Raw genomic sequence first — 23,387 nt, 5'->3', positions numbered from 1 at the left:
TCTCTCTACTCCCTTTGTATCTAAAGCCCTCTCCCGCCTTAAACCTTTCTCACTGACTGCCCCACACCTCTAGAATGCCCTCCCCTCAATACCCGACTAGCACCCTCTCTATCCACCTTTAAGACCCACCTTAAGACTTGCTTAAAGAAACATATGAATAGCACTGTGGATAACACTAGACACATGATACATAAAGCTTGGCCACCTGCAGACGCACTTACCAGAACGCCCTCATACTGTCTCTGTATGTTCTTCCTACATACCAATTAGATTGTAAGCTCCTTGGAGCAGGGACTCCTCATCCGAAATGTTACTTTTATGTACGAAGCACTTATTCCCATGACCTGTTATTTGTATTTGTTATTTATATGATTGTCACATGTATTACTAATGTGAAGCGCTATGTACACTAATGGCGCTATATAAATAAAGACATACATACATACATACATACATACATACATGCATACATAGGGGTACAGGTACAGTAGCTGGTACAAGAGTACAGGTACAGTAGCAGGTACAGGGGTGCAGGTACAGGGCTACGGGTACAGTAGAGGATACAGGGCTACAGGTACAGTAGAGGGTACAGGTACAGTAGCAGGTACAGGGGTGCAGATACAGAGCTACAGGTACAGTAGCAGGTACAGTACAGGGTACAGGTATAGTAGCAGGTAAAGGAGTACAGGTACAGTAGCAGGTACAAGAGTACAGGTACAGGGTTGCAGGTTCAGTAGCTGGTACAGGAGTTCTAGTACAGTAGCTGGTACAGGGGTACAGGCACAGTAGCTGATTTAGGAGTACAGGTACAGTAGCTGGTTTAGGAGTACAGGTACAGTAGCTGGTACAGGAGTACAGGTACAGTAGCAGGTACAGTAGCTGGTACAGGGGTACAGGTACAGTATCTGGTACAGGGGTACAGATACAGTAGCAGGTACAGGGGTAAACAACAACCTGTGACTTCTAGGGCTCTACAACTCAGGAGACAGAGGTAGGTGTACAGTGAGTCACCTCTAGACCCATATAATCTAGGGTTTGATTGTTTCAGGGGTACACGGAGAATAGTGTATCTATTGCTAAGTTGTTAAGCATGTGTGAGCTAAACAGCTCAGGGTATGATCACAAGGATACAGAACATGGCTGTTTCGGGTAGAGTTAGGGAAGATCAGGGATACTTCCGTCTTGTTGGCTGAACATAACATGCAGAGCAACACCAACAGCCGACAGACATAGCACGCATACGCCAGATACCTGGGCTCATGACATCAATGATCTGCTGTAGCTTTTCGTGCACTGAGCTCCTCTGATTCTGCCAGTGTACGTTCCCAGCCAAGGAGGCCTTCTCCTGCTTGCTGAAGAGGGCCAGCTGCTGGGCCAGTCTCCCAATGCTGGTCTGATCTTGCAGGATCCTTGTTCTCTCCTTAGAGCTACTGTCATCAAGGTCGTCAACCACCACAATGACATTGTTCTTACCTACAATGCACACATTACATAATTTAAATCAGATCCTCAGGGGGAAAATGGTCCTATGGCTCATCCATCCCTCTCTCCCGGCACAAGCTCAGATGATTTTGCCGTAGTGAAACTATTAAAGGGACAAACCCAGTGAGCCTTCTATGTTTGTGTCATTGTATCATTTTGGACAAATGGACTCTTTTATCTTTCCTTTATCTGCAGTGGGAATATCAGACTCAGTCTGTGTGTTGTCTGGTGTCATTTGTATATTGGGTCCCACTATACAGACGAGATGCTCTGTGTGTTTGCAGCCCTCACCTAAAGCATGAGATAGATATTGCAGCTCTTCGTCATACAGAGAGTCCGTTACATCTGTGATATTGATCCTCCCTCGATTTTTCGTGTGATACAGGATAGCAAAATCGCACCGGTTCACCTCCTCCCTGAATTTCTGGCCTCCGTTGTTGGATATGTAGCAGAACCTCGCCTCCTTTACCAGGCTTCGGAAGACTTGGGATCTCAGCTGCTCTGTGAGCCATTCACAGCAGCTCTCTGATGAACGAGAGAAGATCCCAACAACCAGTTGAGTACTTGGAAGGGATTTACTGTAGACCTATAGAATAGAGAGGAAGGAGAAAGCAAACATGAGAAAAGTTCTGTGGCCCAAAGGATCTTCATTAGGATGGGATGATAAAAGCCCATCAAAGTTCTAATAAATGTTGGTTGAACCCTTCACAGATACCCGATACCTGCTTTTATTACTGTGGCGTGGTACAAATTTATATTATTTTAAGTCTTGAGGGGCCTAAAAGATGATAATTTTGGACCCCAAAAATGATAACAGTGCAAAGTATGATACAGTACATTCTAGGTCCAGAGAATTTATATGTGTGAGTATTACCCGAAGAGACGGGAATAAATTAATGGGTTTGAAACCAAGGGTGAGGAAATAAAAATGGCGTTGGGCTGGCCATATCGCTAGAAGAAATGACCATTGTTGGTCAAAGATGGTACTCGACGGGATTGCAAGGGGAAATAAAAGACCAAGACGCCACCCAAGAGTAATATGGGAGGATGAGATCAGGGGATGTGTTGGAGCAACGTGGAGAAGAGAGGCTGTAACCTCAGGACCTGGGAGATAATTGGGGAGACTTCACCCAGCAGTCAGGAGACATATATATATATATATATATATATATATATAATACTGAGTTAAGTTATGGTGAGTAAAAAAAGTGACAAAAACCCTCCACAGGAAAGCAAATATGCAAATATAGCTGTATGCTCATCTGCATGTCTTAGGCAGGTCTGCAACCCCGCCTTTCCCCATTATCACCCAGCATACAGCACTTCCACTGCAGCAAGGGATTCTGGGAAATGACATGCAAATGAGCACACAGTGTCACTTTTTGCCCCAATAACTATTTTTAACATGGTTCCCTATAGGCTTAAGCTTGCTGCATGGTCACAGCTTTGAGCACAGCCAGGGTTAAGGTGCATACCCAGCCTATAGGGAACCATGTTAAAAATGGTTATTGAGGCAAGAAGTGACACTGTGTGCTCATTTGCATGTCATTTCCCAGAATCCCTTGCTGCAGTGGAAGTGCTGTATGCTGGGTGATAATGGGGAAAGGCGGGGTTGCAGACCTGCCTAAGACATGCAGATAAGCATACAGCTATATTTGCATATATATATATATATATATATATATATATATATATATATATATATATATATATATATATATATATATATATATATATATATATATATATATATATATATATAATAATACATAAAATGTATTAAATAAAGCACATAACTCCAACGTTTCGATTCCACAGGGGGATCTTCCTCAGGGTGTCCTCTGCACCACCCTGAGGAAGATCCCCCTGTGGGATCGAAACGTTGGAGTTATGTGCTTTATTTAATACATTTATTTTCATTCACCTGAGTGCTGTCTCCCTTTTTGCTGCTATGCGGTAATGTATACTTTTATTATTTATATGGGACATGCACCTATTCATTATTGAATTTCTATTGGAGTGCCAGTGATTTTTTTATCTTTTTTATCACATATATATATATATATATATATATATATATATATATACAGTGGTCGACAAATCACCAACAAATCTACTCGTCGAACAAAAAAATCTACTCGCCACCTAGTACCACACGTATGCTGCTTGGGCCAATAGGAGCTCGTCACGATGTTAAATCCACTCGCCCGGGGCGTGCAAATGTATAGGTTTGTCGAACACTGTATATATATATATATATATATATATATATATATATATATATATATATATATATATATATATATATATATATATATATATATATATATATATATATATATATATATATATATATATATATATATATATATATATATATACATACACATACTGTATAGTGTAATGCATTGATGATCAATAGTGGAGCAACTACTGTACAGTGTTACATATGGAGGCTGAGAGGCTCAGGGAGAACGAGAGGATGTCTTTCATCATTAAAATAGTAGGGGATTGATGGAATATGGAGAGAAATAGTGAAGGATTTGGGAGAGACACAACAGGATGATAAATAGGGAAAGAAGCCTGTGATGGAATGGGGACTGAGGCTTCACAGCAGGGACGATGATGACAAGGCCCCCTTAATTCTAGGAGAAGGGACATGTCATAACATACAGTACCACTGATGCTGCATATACAATCAGCAACCCCAGGATACAAAAAGGAAAGGAGAGCAGCAGCAGCAGGACCAAGACCCAATAACACGGAACCACCACCTGGGGAGACAAGGAGAGACAGATTAAGGTGCGCACAGCGCATAGCACACAGCCCGCAGCGCACAGCATACAGCACACAGCATACAGCACACAGCGCACAGCATACAGCACACAGCATACAGCACACAGCCCGCAGCGCACAGCATACAGCACACAGCATACAGCACACAGCGCACAGCATACAGCACACAGCATACAGCACACAGCATACAGCACACAGCGCACAGCCCGCAGAGCACAGCATACAGCACACAGCATACAGCACACAGCATACAGCACACAGCGCACAGCATACAGCATACAGCATACAGCATACAGCATACAGCATACAACACACAGCACACAGCACACAGCACACAGCACACAGCATACAGCACACAGCGCACAGCGCACAGCACACAGCACACAGCGCACAGCACACAGCACACAGCACACAGCATACAGCACACAGCGCACAGCGCACAGCACACAGCACACAGCATACAGCACACAGCGCACAGCATACAGCACGCAGCACACAGCACACAGCATACAGCACACAGCGCACAGCACACAGCACACAGCATACAGCACACAGCACACAGCGCACACCATACAGCACACAGCATACAGCAGACAGCGCACAGCATACAGCACACAGCCCGCACAGCATACAGCACACAGCATACAGCACACAGCGCACAGCATACAGCACACAGCATACAGCACACAGCATACAGCACACAGCGCACAGCCCGCAGCGCACAGCATACAGCACACAGCATACAGCACACAGCACACAGCATACAGCACACAGCGCACAGCATACAGCATACAGCATACAGCATACAGCATACAGCATACAACACACAGCACACAGCACACAGCATACAGCACACAGCACACAGCGCACAGCACACAGCACACAGCATACAGCACACAGCACACAGCGCACAGCACACAGCACACAGCACACAGCGCACAGCGCACAGCATACAGCACGCAGCACACAGCACACAGCATACAGCGCACAGCGCACAGCGCACAGCGCACAGCACACAGCACACAGCATACAGCATACAGCACACAGCATACAGCACACAGCATACAGCACACAGCGCACAGCATACAGCACACAGCGCACAGCATACAGCACACAGCATACAGCACACAGCACACAGCATACAGCACACAGCACACAGCGCACAGCACACAGCACACAGCATACAGCACACAGCACACAGCGCACAGCACACAGCACACAGCATACAGCACACAGCACAGCATACAGCACACAGCGCACAGCGCACAGCACACAGCACACAGCGCACAGCGCACAGCATACAGCACACAGCACACAGCATACAGCTCACAGCACACAGCATACAGCACACAGCACACAGCACACAGCACACAGCGCACAGAGCACAGCTCACAGCGCACAGCATACAGCATACAGCACACAGCATACAGCACACAGCACACAGCATACAGCACACAGCGCACAGCATACAGCATACAGCACACAGCACACAGCACACAGCGCACAGCGCACAGCATACAGCATACAGCATACAGCACACAGCGCACAGCGCGTAGCACACAGCGCACAGCATACAGCATACAGCATACAGCCCGCAGCGCACAGCACACAGCCCGCAGCGCACAGCATACAGCATACAGCACACAGCGCACAGCACACAGCGCACAGCGCGTAGCACACAGCACACAGCATACAACACGCAGCATACAGCATACAGCATACAGCACACAGCACACAGCACACAGCACACAGCACACAGCGCACAGCGCGTAGCGCACAGCCCGCAGCGCACAGCACACAGCATACAGCACACAGCGCACAGCCCGCAGCGCACAGCACACAGCATACAGCACACAGCACACAGCATACAGCACACAGCACACAGCATACAGCACACAGCACACAGCACACAGCGCACAGCGCGTAGCACACAGCCCGCAGCGCACAGCACACAGCGCACAGCGCACAGCACACAGCGCACAGCACACAGCACACAGCGCACAGCGCACAGCACACAGCCCGCAGCGCGTAGCACACAGCCCGCAGAGCGTAGCACACAGCACACAGCGCACAGCGCACAGCTCGTAGCACACAGCACACAGCGCACAGCGCGTAGCACACAGCGCACAGCGCGTAGCACACAGCGTACAGCGCACAGCGCGTAGCACACAGCACACAGCGCACAGCACACAGCGCACAGCGCACAGCTCGTAGCACACAGCACACAGCGCACAGCGCGTAGCACACAGCACACAGCGCACAGCGCGTAGCACACAGCACACAGCGCACAGCGCGTAGCACACAGCGCACAGCGCGTAGCACACAGCGTACAGCGCACAGCGCGTAGCACACAGCACACAGCGCACAGCACACAGCACACAGCGCACAGCATACAGCACACAGCATACAGCACACAGCGCACAGCATACAGCACACAGCATACAGCACACAGCATACAGCACACAGCGCACAGCCCGCAGCGCACAGCATACAGCACACAGCATACAGCACACAGCACACAGCATACAGCACACAGCACACAGCATACAGCACACAGCGCACAGCATACAGCATACAGCATACAGCATACAGCATACAACACACAGCACACAGCACACAGCACACAGCACACAGCACACAGCACACAGCACACAGCACACAGCACACAGCACACAGCACACAGCACACAGCGCACAGCGCACAGCATACAGCGCACAGCGCACAGCGCACAGCGCACAGCGCACAGCATGCAGCACGCAGCACACAGCACACAGCACACAGCGCACAGCGCACAGCATACAGCGCACAGCATACAGCACACAGCATACAGCGCACAGCGCACAGCATACAGCACACAGCGCACAGCATACAGCATACAGCATACAACACACAGCACACAGCACACAGCACACAGCACACAGCGCACAGCACACAGCACACAGCACACAGCACACAGCACACAGCACACAGCGCACAGCGCACAGCGCACAGCACACAGCACACAGCACACAGCACACAGCACACAGCACACAGCACACAGCATACAGCGCACAGCGCACAGCATACAGCACACAGCATACAGCATACAGCATACAGCACACAGCACACAGCACGCAGCACACAGCACACAGCACACAGCACACAGCACACAGCACACAGCGCACAGCGCACAGCACACAGCACATAGCATACAGCACACAGCACACAGCGCACAGCGCACAGCACACAGCACACAGCATACAGCACACAGCACAGCATACAGCACACAGCGCACAGCGCACAGCACACAGCGCACAGCGCACAGCATACAGCACACAGCACACAGCATACAGCTCACAGCACACAGCATACAGCACACAGCACACAGCACACAGCACACAGCGCACAGAGCACAGCGCACAGCTCACAGCGCACAGCATACAGCATACAGCACACAGCATACAGCACACAGCACACAGCATACAGCACACAGCGCACAGCATACAGCATACAGCACACAGCACACAGCACACAGCGCACAGCATACAGCATACAGCATACAGCATACAGCCCGCAGCGCACAGCACACAGCCCGCAGCGCACAGCATACAGCATACAGCACACAGCGCACAGCACACAGCGCACAGCGCGTAGCACACAGCACACAGCATACAACACGCAGCATACAGCACACAGCACACAGCACACAGCGCACAGCGCGTAGCGCACAGCCCGCAGCGCACAGCACACAGCATACAGCACACAGCGCACAGCCCGCAGCGCACAGCACACAGCATACAGCACACAGCACACATCATACAGCACACAGCACACAGCATACAGCACACAGCACACAGCACACAGCGCACAGCGCGTAGCACACAGCCCGCAGCGCACAGCACACAGCGCACAGCGCACAGCACACAGCGCACAGCACACAGCGCACAGCGCACAGCGCACAGCACACAGCCCGCAGCGCGTAGCACACAGCCCGCAGAGCGTAGCACACAGCACACAGCGCACAGCGCACAGCTCGTAGCACACAGCACACAGCGCACAGCGCGTAGCACACAGCGCACAGCGCGTAGCACACAGCGTACAGCGCACAGCGCGTAGCACACAGCACACAGCGCACAGCACACAGCGCACAGCGCACAGCTCGTAGCACACAGCACACAGCGCACAGCGCGTAGCACACAGCGCACAGCGCACAGCGCGTAGCACACAGCACACAGCGCGTAGCACACAGCGCACAGCGCGTAGCACACAGCGTACAGCGCACAGCGCGTAGCACACAGCACACAGCGCACACAGCACACAGCGCACAGCATACAACACGCAGCACACAGCACACAGCGCACAGCACACAGCCCGCAGTGCACAGCATACAACACGCAGCACACAGCGCACAGCGCGTAGCACACAGCCCGCAGCACGTAGCACACAGCCCGCAGCGCGTAGCACACAGCACACAGCGCACAGCGCACAGCTCGTAGCACACAGCACACAGCGCACAGCGCGTAGCACACAGCGCACAGCGCGTAGCACACAGCGTACAGCGCACAGCGCGTAGCACACAGCACACAGCGCACAGCACACAGCGCACAGCGCACAGCTCGTAGCACACAGCACACAGCGCACAGCGCGTAGCACACAGCGCACAGCGCACAGCGCGTAGCACACAGCACACAGCATACAACGCACAGCACACAGCATACAACGCACAGCACACAGCATACAACGCACAGCACACAGCATACAACGCACAGCACACAGCGCGTAGCACACAGCGCACAGCCCGCAGCGCACAGCATACAACACGCAGCACACAGCGCGTAGCACACAGCCTGCAGCGCACAGCATACAACGCACAGCACACAGCACACAGCGCGTAGCACACAGCCTGCAGCGCGTAGCACACAGCCCGCAGCACACAGTATACAACGCACAGCACACAGCACACAGCGCGTAGCACACAGCCTGCAGCGCGTAGCACACAGCCCGCAGCACACAGTATACAACGCACAGCACACAGCACACAGCGCGTAGCACACAGCCCGCAGCACACAGTATACAACGCACAGCACACAGCACACAGCGCGTAGCACACAGCCTGCAGCGCGTAGCACACAGCCCGCAGCACACAGTATACAACGCACAGCACACAGCACACAGCGCGTAGCACACAGCACACAGCATACAACACGCAGCACACAGCCCGCAGCGTGTAGCACACAGCACACAGCACACAGCATACAGCCCGCAGCACGTAGCACACAGCACACAGCACACAGCACACAGCACACAGCATACAACGCACAGCACACAGCATACAGCATACAGCCCGCAGCACGTAGCACACAGCACACAGCGCACAGCATACAACGCACAGCACACAGCATACAACGCACAGCACACAGCACACAGCATACAGCCCGCAGCACGTAGCACACAGCACACAGCACACAGCACACAGCACACAGCACACAGCACACAGCACACAACGCACAGCACACAGCATACAACGCACAGCGCACAGCACGTAGCACACAGCCCGCAGCACGTAGCACACAGCCCGCAGCACGTAGCACACAGCCCGCAGCACACAGTATACAACGCACAGCACACAGCACACAGCGCGTAGCACACAGCCTGCAGCGCGTAGCACACAGCCCGCAGCACACAGCATACAACACGCAGCACACAGCCCGCAGCACGTAGCACACAGCCCGCAGCACGTAGCACACAGCACACAGCGCACAGCGCGTAGCACACAGCGCACAGCGCGTAGCACACAGCACAAAGCGCATAGCACACAGCGCACAGCGCACCGCGCGTAGCACACAGCGCACAGCGCGTAGCACACAGCACACAGCACACAGCGCACAGCTCGTAGCACACAGCACACAGCGCCCAGCGCGTAGCACACAGCGTACAGCGCACAGCGCGTAGCACACAGCACACAGCGTACAGCGCACAGCGCGTAGCACACAGCACACAGCGCACAGCGCGTAGCACACAGCCCGCAGCGCGCAGCGCGCAGCGCACAGCACACAGCACACAGCGCACAGCACACAGCGCACAGCACACAGCGCACAGCGCACAGCGCGTAGCACACAGCCCGCAGCGCACAGCACACAGCACACAGCGCACAGCATACAACACGCAGCACACAGCACACATCACACAGCACACAGCACACAGCGCGTAGCACACAGCGCACAGCCCGCAGCGCACAGCATACAACACGCAGCACACAGCGCGTAGCACACAGCCTGCAGCGCGTAGCACACAGCCCGCAGCGCACAGCATACAACGCACAGCACACAGCGCACAGCGCACAGCGCGTAGCACACAGCCCGCAGCACACAGCATACAGCACACAGCGCACAGCGCACAGCATACAACACACAGCACACAACGCACAGCACACAGCGCACAGCGCGTAGCACACAGCCCGCAGCACACAGCATACAACGCACAGCACACAGCGCACAGCGCGTAGCACACAGCCCGCAGAGCACAGCACACAGCACACAGCCCGCAGCGCACAGCATACAACACACAGCACACAGCGCACAGCACGTAGCACACAGCCCGCAGCACACAGCATACAGCACACAACACAGCACACAGCACACAGCGCACAGCACACAGCACACAGCGCACAGCGCACAGCGCACAGCGCACAGCGCACAGCACACAGCGCACAGCGCACAGCAAACAGCACACAGCGCACAGCGCACAGCGCACAGCGCACAGCGCACAGCACACAGCGCACAGCACACAGCACACAGCACACAGCACACAGCACACAGCACACAGCACACAGCACACAGCACACAGCACACAGCACACAGCACACAGCACACAGCGCACAGCGCACAGCGCACAGCACACAGCGCACAGCGCACAGCGCACAGCACACAGCGCACAGCACACAGCACACAGCGCACAGCACACAGCGCACAGCATACAGCGCACAGCACACAGCGCACAGCACACAGCGCACAGCGCGTAGCACACAGCGCACAGCCCGCAGCGCACAGCATACAACACGCAGCACACAGCACACAGCACACAGCACACAGCACACAGCACACAGCCACACAGCACGCAGCACACAGCATACAGCATACAGCGCACAGCACACAGCGCACAGCGCGTAGCACACAGCGCACAGCACACAGCGCACAGCCCGCAGCGCACAGCGCGTAGCACACAGCGCACAGCAAACAGCGCACAGCCCGCAGCGCACAGCATACAACACGCAGCACACAGCACACAGCACACAGCACACAGCACACAGCACACAGCACACAGCACACAGGACGCAGCACACAGCACACAGCATACAGCATACAGCATACAGCACACAGCACACAGCACACAGCACACAGCACACAGCGCGTAGCACACAGCGCACAGCATACAGCATACAGCGCACAGCACACAGCGCACAGCGCGTAGCACACAGCGCACAGCATACAGCGCACAGCACACAGCGCACAGCGCGTAGCACACAGCGCACAGCACACAGCGCACAGCCCGCAGCGCACAGCATACAACACGCAGCACACAGCACACAGCACACAGCACACAGCACACAGCCACACAGCCACACAGCACACAGCACACAGCACACAGCACACAGCATACAGCACACAGCACACAGCACACAGCACACAGCACACAGCGCGTAGCGCACAGCACACAGCACACAGCACACAGCGCACAGCACACAGCGCACAGCGCGTAGCACACAGCCCGCAGCGCACAGCACACAGCACACAGCGCATAGCACACAGCACACAGCACACAGCACGCAGCACGCAGCACACAGCACACAGCACGCAACACGCAGCACGCAGCGCGCAGCACGCAGCACGCAGCACGCAGCACGCAGCACACAGCACACAGCACACAGCACACAGCGCGCAACACGCAGCACGCAGCACGCAGCACGCAGCACGCAGCACGCAGCACGCAGCACGCAGCACGCAGCACACAGCACACAGCACACAGCACACAGCACACAGCACACAGCACACAGCACACAGCACACAGCACACAGCACACAGCACACAGCACACAGCACACAGCACACAGCACACAGCACAGCGCACAGCACAGCGCACAGCGCACAGCGCACAGCGCACAGCGCACAGCATACAGCATACAGCATACAGCACACAGCACACAGCACACAGCACACAGCACACAGCACACAGCACACAGCACACAGCAAACAGCACACAGCACACAGCACACAGCACACAGCACACAGCACACAGCACACAGCACACAGCACACAGCATACAGCGCACAGCGCGCAGCACACAGCACACAGCACACAGCATACAACACGCAGCATACAGCATACAGTACACAGCATACAGCACACAGCATACAAGACACAGCACACAGCACACAGCACACAGCACACAGCACACAGCACACAGCACACAGCATACAACACGCAGCATACAGCACACAGCACACAGCATACAGCACACAGCATACAGCACACAGCATACAAGACACAGCACACAGCACACAGCACACAGCACACAGCACACAGCACACAGCACACAGCACACAGCACACAGCACGCAGCACACAGCATACAACACGCAGCACACAGCACACAGCACACAGCATACAGCACACAGCATACAGCACACAGCATACAGCACACAGCATACAGCACACAGCACACAGCACACAGCGCACAGCATACAGCACACAGCACACAGCACACAGCGCACAGCATACAGCACACAGCACACAGCATAATCCACGCAGCACACAGCACACAGCACACAGCACACAGCACACAGCACACAGCATACAGCACACAGCACACAGCATACAGCACACAGCACACAGCACACAGCACACAGCACACAGCACACAGCACACAGCACACAGCACACAGCACACAGCACACAGCACACAGCACACAGCACACAGCACACAGCACACAGCACACAGCACACAGCACACAGCATACAGCACGCAACACGCAGCACACAGCATACAGCATACAGCACACAGCACACAGCATACAGCATACAGCACACAGCACACAGCACACAGCATACAGCACACAGCACACAGCACACAGCATACAACACGCAGCACACAGCACACAGCACACAGCACACAGCATACAGCACACAGCACACAGCACACAGCATACAACATGCAACACACAGCATACATCATACAGCACACAGCACACAGCATACAGCATACAGCATACAGCACACAGCACACAGCACACAGCACACAGCATACAAGACACAGCATACAGCGCACAGCGCACAGCACACAGCACGCAGCGCGCAGCGCGCAGCACACAGCACACAGCACACAGCACACAGCACACAGCACGCAGCGCGCAGCACACAGCATACAAGACACAGCACACAGCACACAGCACACAGCACACAGCACACAGCGCACAGCATACAGCACACAGCACGCAGCACACAGCATACAAGACACAGCACACAGCACACAGCACACAGCACACAGCACACAGCGCACAGCGCACAGCATACAGCATACAGCACACAGCATACAGCACACAGCACACAGCACACAGCACACAGCACACAGCATGCAAGACACAGCACACAGCACACAGCAGACAGCAGACAGCACACAGCACACAGCACACAGCGCACAGCGCACAGCGCACAGCGCACAGCGCACAGCGCACAGCGCACAGCGCACAGCGCACAGCGCACAGCGCACAGCGCACAGCACACAGCACACAGCACACAGCACACAAGACACAGCGCACAGCGCACAGCGCACAGCGCACAGCGCACAGCGCACAGCGCACAGCGCACAGCGCACAGCGCACAGCGCACAGCGCACAGCGCACAGCGCACAGCGCACAGCGCACAGCGCACAGCGCACAGCACACAGCATACAAGACACAGCACACAGCACACAGCGCACAGCGCACAGCGCACAGCGCACAGCACACAGCACACAGCACACAGCACACAGCACACAGCATACAGCATACAGCACACAGCACACAGCACACAGCACACAGCACACAGCATACAAGACACAGCATACAGCACACAGCGCACAGCACACAGCGCACAGCATACAGCATACAGCACACAGCACACAGCGCACAGCATACAGCATACACGCACACAGCACACAGCATACAGCACACAGCATACAAGACACAGCATACAGCACACAGCACACAGCGCACAGCGCACAGCATACAGCATACAGCACACAGCACACAGCACACAGCACACAGCACACAGCACACAGCATACAAGACACAGCATACAGCACACAGCACACAGCACACAGCACACAGCACACAGCACACAGCACACAAGACACAGCATACAGCATACAGCACACAGCATACAAGACACAGCATACAGCACACAGCATACAGCATACAGCACACAGCACACAGCACACAGCACACAGCACACAGCACACAGCACACAGCACACAGCACACAGCACACAGCACACAGCACACAGCACACAGCATACAAGACACAGCATACAGCATACAGCACACAGCACACAGCACACAGCACACAGCATACAGCACACAGCACACAGCCACACAGCACACAGCACACAGCACACAGCACACAGCACACAGCACACAGCACACAGCATACAAGACACAGCATACAGCATACAGCATACAGCATACAGCATACAGCATACAGCACACAGCACACAGCATACAGCACACAGCACACAGCACACAGCACACAGCACACAGCACACAGCATACAAGACACATCATACAGCATACAGCATACAGCATACAGCACACAGCACACAGCACACAGCACACAGCACACAGCACACAGCACACAGCACACAGCACACAGCATACAAGACACAGCATACAGCACACAGCGCACAGCACGCAGCACACAGCGCACAGCACGCAGCACGCAGCACGCAGCACGCAGCGCGCAGCACCCAGCACACAGCACACAGCACACAGCACACAGCACACAGCACACAGCACGCAGCGCGCAGCACACAGCACACAGCATACAAGACACAGCACACAGCACACAGCACACAGCGCACAGCATACAGCACACAGCACGCAGCACACAGCATACAAGACACAGCACACAGCACACAGCACACAGCACACAGCGCACAGCGCACAGCATACAGCATACAGCACACAGCACACAGCACACAGCACACAGCACACAGCATACAGCACACAGCATACAAGACACAGCACACAGCACACAGCACACAGCTTACAGCACACAGCACACAGCGCACAGCGCACAGCGCACAGCGCACAGCACACAGCACACAGCACACAGCATACAAGACACAGCACACAGCACACAGCACACAGCACACAGCGCACAGCGCACAGCACACAGCACACAGCACACAGCATACAGCATACAGCATACAGCACACAGCACACAGCACACAGCACACAGCACACAGCATACAAGACACAGCATACAGCACACAGCGCACAGCACACAGCACACAGCGCACAGCATACAGCATACAGCACACAGCACACAGCGCACAGCATACAGCATACACGCACACAGCACACAGCATACAGCACACAGCATACAAGACACAGCATACAGCACACAGCATACAGCATACAGCACACAGCACACAGCACACAGCGCACAGCGCACAGCATACAGCATACAGCACACAGCACACAGCACACAGCACACAGCACACAGCACACAGCACACAGCACACAGCACACAGCACACAGCATACAGCATACAAGACACAGCATACAGCACACAGCATACAGCACACAGCACACAGCACACAGCACACAGCACACAGCACACAGCACACAGCACACAGCACACAGCACACAGCACACAGCACACAGCATACAAGACACAGCATACAGCATACAGCACACAGCACACAGCACACAGCGCACAGCGCACAGCATACAGCACACAGCACACAGCCACACAGCACACAGCACACAGCACACAGCACACAGCATACAGCACACAGCACACAGCACACAGCACACAGCACACAGCACACAGCACACAGAACACAGCATACAAGACACAGCATACAGCATACAGCATACAGCATACAGCACACAGCACACAGCATACAGCACACAGCACACAGCACACAGCACACAGCACACAGCATACAAGACACAGCATACAGCATACAGCACACAGCACACAGCACACAGCACACAGCACACAGCACACAGCACACAGCACACAGCACACAGCATACAAGACACAGCATACAGCATACAGCACACAGCACACAGCACACAGCGCACAGCGCACAGCGCACAGCATACAGCACACAGCATACAGCACACAGCACACAGCATACAGCACACAGCACACAGCACACAGCACACAGCACACAGCATACAGCACACAGCACACAGCATACAGCACACAGCACACAGCATACAGCACACAGCACACAGCACACAGCATACAAGACACAGCATACAGCATACAGCACACAGCACACAGCGCACAGCGCACAGCGCACAGCATACAGCATACAAGACACAGCATACAGCATACAGCACACAGCACACAGCACACAGCACACAGCACACAGCACACAGCACACAGCACACAGCATACAAGACACAGCATACAGCATACAGCACACAGCACACAGCACACAGCACACAGCACACAGCACACAGCGCACAGCACGCAGCACGCAGCGCACAGCGCACAGCGCACAGCGCACAGCGCACAGCGCACAGCACACAGCACACAGCACACAGCACACAGCACACAGCACACAGCACACAGCGCACAGCATACAGCACACAGCACACAGCGCACAGCGCACAGCGCACAGCGCACAGCGCACAGCACACAGCACACAGCACACAGCACACAGCACACAGCACACAGCGCACATCGCACAGCGCACAGCACACAGCACACAGCGCACAGCGCACAGCACACAGCACACAGCACACAGTACAGCACACAGCACACAGCAGACAGCACACAGCACACAGCAGACAGCATACAGCATACAGCACACAGCACACAGCAGACAGCACACAGCACACAGCACACAGCACACAGCACACAGCACACAGCACACAGCGCACATCGCACATCGCACAGCGCACATCGCACAGCGCACAGCACACAGCACACAGCGCACAGCGCACAGCACACAGCACACAGTACAGCACACAGCAGACAGCATACAGCACACAGCACACAGCAGACAGCACGCAGCACGCAGCACGCAGCACGCAGCACGCAGCACGCAGCACGCAGCACGCAGCACGCAGCACGCAGCACGCAACACGCAGCACACAGCACACAGCACACAGCACACAGCACACAGCACACAGCACACAGCACACAGCACACAGCACACAGCAAACAGCATACAGCATACAGCAAACAGCCCACAGCACACAGCACACAGCACACAGCACACAGCACACAGCACACAGCACACAGCACACAGCACACAGCACACAGCACACAGCACACAGCACACAGCATACAGCCCGCAGCACACAGCACACAGCATACAGCACGCAGCACACAGCACACAACACGCAGCATACAGCACACAGCACACAGCATACAGCACACAGCACACAGCACACAGCACACAGCACACAGCACACAGCATACAGCACACAGCACACAGCACACAGCACACAGCACACAGCACACAGCATACAAGACACAGCACGCAGCACACAGCACACAGCACACAGCACACAGCACACAGCACACAGCACACAGCACACAGCACACAGCACACAGCACACAGCATACAACACGCAGCATACAGCACACAGCACGCAGCATGCAGCATGCAGCACACAGCACACAGCACACAGCATACAGCACACATCACACAGCACACAGCACACAGCACACAGCACACAGCACACAGCACACAGCATACAACACGCAGCACACAGCACACAGCACACAGCACACAGCACACAGCACACAACACGCAGCACACAGCATACATCATACAGCACACAGCACACAGCACACAGCACACAGCACACAGCACACAGCACACAGCACACAGCATACAGCATGCAGCACGCAGCACTCAGCATACAGTACAGCACACAGCACACAGCACAGCACACAGCACACAGCACAGCACACAGCACACAGCACACAGCACACAGCATACAGCACACAGCACACAGAATACAGCACACAGCACACAGCATACAGCATACAGCATACAGCACACAGCACACAGCATACAGCACACAGCACACAGCACACAGCACACAGCACACAGCACACAGCACACAGCACACAGCACACAGCACACAGCATACAACATGCAGCACACAGCGCACAGCGCACAGCACACAGCATACAGCACACAGCATACAAGACACAGCATACAGCACACACAGCACACAGCATACAGCACACAGCATACAGCACACACAGCACACAGCATACAACATGCAGCACACAGCATACAGCACACAGCACACAGCACGCAGCACACAGCATACAAGACACAGCACACAGCACACAGCACACAGCACACAGCACACAGCACACAGCACACAGCACACACAGCACGCAGCACGCAGCACACAGCATACAAGACACAGCATACAGCACACAGCACACAGCACGCAGCACGCAGCACGCAGCATGCAGCAAGCAGCGCACAGCACAGCCCGCAGCAGGGTAGGAGGGAGCAAGTGGTCGTAAATGAATTTTTAGCAGATTCAACGCATAGTGCGTTCTATGTATCAACAAATCGGTCTGTGCTCATTCTTTGGCGCTACATGTAACACATTGTTAGGCCTAGTACATAGTACATTCAGCGTCGCTGAGGCGGGCTGAGCCGCGCTGAACAGATGCACAAAGCCCCTGCATCTGTAATCAGCGCGGCTATAGTTTCTCCCTCCGCATGCGTGCGGATGCTGAGAAACTTGGAACAGACACCCAAGTTTGAAATTTGCCGCTCGGGGAAGCGGAGGAGCGGTCACGTGACTGCTCCCATCCAATGGAAGCGGGGGACTAGCTCCGCCTCCCGCTCTGCCTCCTGGCCCGCCTCCGCCCCGCCCCTGAGCACGCTCACTGCCTCGCCTGCAAGGACAGGAAAAGCATAATTTTCAGCAGGCGAGGCAGAGCAGCAGCGCGCCTCAGCGAGCTTCAAGGCCACTATGTCCCAGGCCTTAGTGTATTATGCAAACTGAAGAGTATTTTTACTTTTGTAGAATTTAGGGCAGGCTACGCTACTACTGGGCGCCAAAAACACGGCTTACGCCACCTTTACGGGACGGAGAAATCCCACTCAGTAAAAGCAAGCCGTACATTTTTTAATACACAGACCGGCACCGATATGTACGTGTTACTTCCCCCTAACGCCCCCACTTACTCCATAAATCCATCGTGGCAGACAAACGCAAAAATGGTGCAACTAGGGTTAATATATAAACGCTGCCTGGCGCAGGTATATTTCAGCGCAATTTGGGCATTAATACAAGGAGCCCAGAATGGTCGGTTTTAATCCCTCCTTCAAACTGGACTGTGCGGCACTGATACAGTACTAAAACATCATCCAAAATACAGTATAACGGGAACACTGGGCCCACTCATGGGTCACGCCAAAAACATGGAGGCAAAATAATACATTACGGAACATACAAGGGTAGCTAACGCAATATACAGAAACATACAGCAGTCTTGATAAAGGTCTTATTGCCCGATAATGTTGGGTCTCAATACAGGGTCAGCCTCTGGAAGAAGAGTTTGTCCACCCAACATCCGGAATCTCAATCCTTCCTCTAACACAGAAATTCTGCTCTTGGAGATCTTACCATCCATTTACAGATTGATCCGTTGCTGCGATCAAGTCCTCCTGTAGAGACAGAGGAGCAAAGATATTAGTTAACAATTCGGACACAGAGACTGCCGTGACTGAGAGGCAGAAGAAGACTCATTCAATCCTGGCTACAACATTTAGTTCTTGTGAACTAGTAAAGGTTATTGTTATAATGGTTCCTGCTCGGGGTTATCTCATCTAATTGGGATCCCGTGCAGGTGGAGGCGCTGCCACTCAGTATATTTGTTACCCCAGGCTCCCAGTGGTGGAGGCTCAGATCTCTGTGAGCAAACAGGTAACGCCAGCACTAGTAGACCCTGCACATTAGAGGGAAAGAGGGCTACACTTGTTTTCGAGATGGTGGACAACAAGGCTCCTTCTCCCACATTTGGGGGCCCTGCCCCAGGATCAAAGAGGTCTGGGGACAGACCTGAACTCCATGGTGGAGATGCAACGGACACAGGACCCGTGTTTGGCCCCTCACGGAAGAACCCCCCGGGAATGTTCAAAGCACCGTACCAGCTGTCTTTCCACATCCTTTTGGCAACAAGATGGTGCATGGCATGCTGGCCCAAACAATCAGTGCCAGACCTTACGGCGACCAAGGACAGGGTATGGCATATGTAGCCCCCTAACTAATTTCCTCCCCAGCCTGGCACATAAATCCTGGTAAGAGCAGGCAGTGCTGGGGTTAACAGTTAGCTGGTGAGATCACCTCCCCTCAGTTTCTACAGTGTAGCAGTTTTACAGGCACAAGCCTGGGATTGTGGCCCCTCCTGCTGTATGTTATAGTGGGGGTTCTGCAAAAGGCAGGAGTCTTTCCCTCCCCTAGGGAAGAGCAGGGTCATTCCTCCCCTTGGGGGTGAGGACCAGGGACTGCTAAGGGGAGACTGTCTGGGAACCCAGATCCTGGGAGGCAAAGTCAAGACCAAGAGAACAGAAGTAAGCCCTTCCTGGGTGATATCCTTGCTGAAGCAGTGCTCTGGGATGCAGTGTGCTGCTAGAAACTAGGAAGCCCAAAATATTTGTGGTGGACTAGAGGCAAATACTGACCCACCACAAGCAGGTTATACACTGAGTGCGTTAGCCCCTACCACCTCTGCTGAGAAGCAGTTCCATGAATCCACCACCCTTTCTGTGAAGATCTATTTCCTACATTTCCCATGAGCCTGCCGCCCTCCTGCTCCAAAGCATGACCTCCGGGTGTCCCTGACCTCCGGGTGTCCCTGACCTCCGGGTGTCCCTGACCTCCGGGTGTCCCTGATCTCCGGGTGTCCCTGACCTCCGGGTGTCCCTGACCTCCGGGTGTCCCTGACCTCCGGGTGTCCCTGATCTCCGGGTGTCCCTGACCTCCGGGTGTCCCTGACCTCCGGGTGTCCCTGACCTCCGGGTGTCCCGCTTCTCTGTCTGATAACTCTGCTTCCTTCCGGTACTGAAACCCTTAGTGCAGGGGTGAGCAAACTTTTTATGCCGAGCCCCCCTTTTTATCCATGAAATTTCTCGGGCCCCCCTGCCTGATGTAATCAAAATCCCATGAAAAAAAAACCTTTATTAAACGGTATACAATGTAAATACAAATATGTCTAAGGCCGCGCATATAGTGCCCGCGACGTCAGCCGTCGCCGCTAGCGAAAGTTGTATTTCGCTTTGCGGCGGCGGCGTGGGCGACCAGGCCATTGATTGGTTCAGGGGCTGTCACATGAGGCGACAGCCCCTTAAAAATCAAATATTGCCGGCTTCAAAAAATCACGTTGCCACGGCACGCTTACTATAAGCGCACGCGGCGGCGCCAATGCATTTGTTTTCGGGCGACGTTGCGTCGCCGGCACTATAAGCGCAGCCTAAATACTTACATACTTCAACAGCTCGCTCTTGCAAAATTAGGCTGCGTCCACGCTGCCGCTGAGAGCGGTGACATCACCAACTCTCCAAGCCTGAGCACAGGGTGTCCTGCATAATTTTGCAAGCACGAGCGGGGAAGTGTTTACACTTTTTTTATTATTTCTGTACATTCATAGTATGATTGATATATTGGCAGCCTACCCTCACACTTGAAGAGGATCGCAGCGAAGCAGGTTGCCAGCGGAGGAGAGCAGGACCACAGCGCTATTGTAGGCAGACACCGGAGGGAGGGGCGTTTGACATCACAGCGCTGGGGCGTGCTCCTCCGCGTACCTCCGAATCACGTGGCCCCACCTGCACTATTCTATTTGGCCGCCCGCGCGCGCACATCTTTTTCGCCTGCACAACCAGGTTTTGCTGCACGCGCCCCGCCTAAATAATCTTGCGCCTGGGGCGTCCCCCCCTCAGTTTGTGCAACGCTGCATTCAATCACAACACCCACAACCAACACACACACTCAATCACAACACACACACAACACACACTCAAATCACAACCAACACAGCACACACTCAATCACTACACACACACAGTCACAACCAACACTCACATAATCACCACCAACACACACAACACTCAACCACAACACACACACAGACAACCAACAGGCACAGCACACACACACACACAACAGTCCATATATATACACACAAACACATACATACATATACACACACACATACACACAACACCCACTCAAATCACAACCAACACAGCACACACTCAATCACAACACACACACAGACAACCAACAGGCACACACACGCAAACACACACACAACAGTCCATATATATACACACACAAACACACATATATACACACACACACACACACACACATATATATACACACACAAACATACATATACACACACATACATATACACACACACATACATATACACACACACACACACACCCACTCAAATCACAACCAACACAGCACACACTCAATTCTACATATACACACACAATTCTACATATACACACACATTTCTACATATACACACACATTTCTACATATACACACACATTTCTACATATACACACACATTTCTACATATACACACACATTTCTACATATACACACACATTTCTACATATACACACACACACACATACACATATATATACAAAACACACACACACATATACACACATACATATACACACACATTTCTACATATACACACATTTCTACACACACACACACACACACACACACACACACACACACACACACACCTACCTACCTGGTGGGTAGGGGGAGAGAGTAACTAAACCTGCTCAGGTCCCCCCATGTGCTGCAGAAAACGGGCGGGTAACAGACAGGAGGAGGAG

The 23,387-nt window shown here is 53.7% G+C and overlaps 1 protein-coding gene across 4 annotated transcripts in view; it reads right to left on the bottom strand.

The window, feature by feature from the left end:
- The window catches only part of LOC142463632 (uncharacterized), a 37,705-nt gene that overhangs the window by 5,779 nt on the left and 8,539 nt on the right, over window positions 1-23,387 (bottom strand). For 2 of the 4 annotated variants that reach the window (XM_075566599.1, XM_075566600.1), the window contains 4 exons: window positions 20,140-20,180; window positions 4,161-4,256; window positions 1,774-2,068; window positions 1,252-1,473 (listed from right to left, as the gene is read on the bottom strand). In XM_075566599.1, the coding sequence (XP_075422714.1) occupies window positions 1,252-1,473; window positions 1,774-2,068; window positions 4,161-4,256; window positions 20,140-20,180 (654 nt within the window). Of the gene's footprint in view, window positions 1-1,251; window positions 1,474-1,773; window positions 2,069-4,160; window positions 4,257-20,139; window positions 20,181-22,187; window positions 23,016-23,299; window positions 23,357-23,387 lie in introns of those variants that run through there. The other 2 variants (XM_075566601.1, XM_075566602.1) reach the window with 2 other exon arrangements.

This window comes from Ascaphus truei, chromosome 11, assembly GCF_040206685.1.
Source record: "Ascaphus truei isolate aAscTru1 chromosome 11, aAscTru1.hap1, whole genome shotgun sequence".
NCBI classification, from domain to species: Eukaryota; Metazoa; Chordata; class Amphibia; order Anura; family Ascaphidae; genus Ascaphus; species Ascaphus truei.
This window is presented reverse-complemented; position numbering and strand designations above follow the sequence as displayed.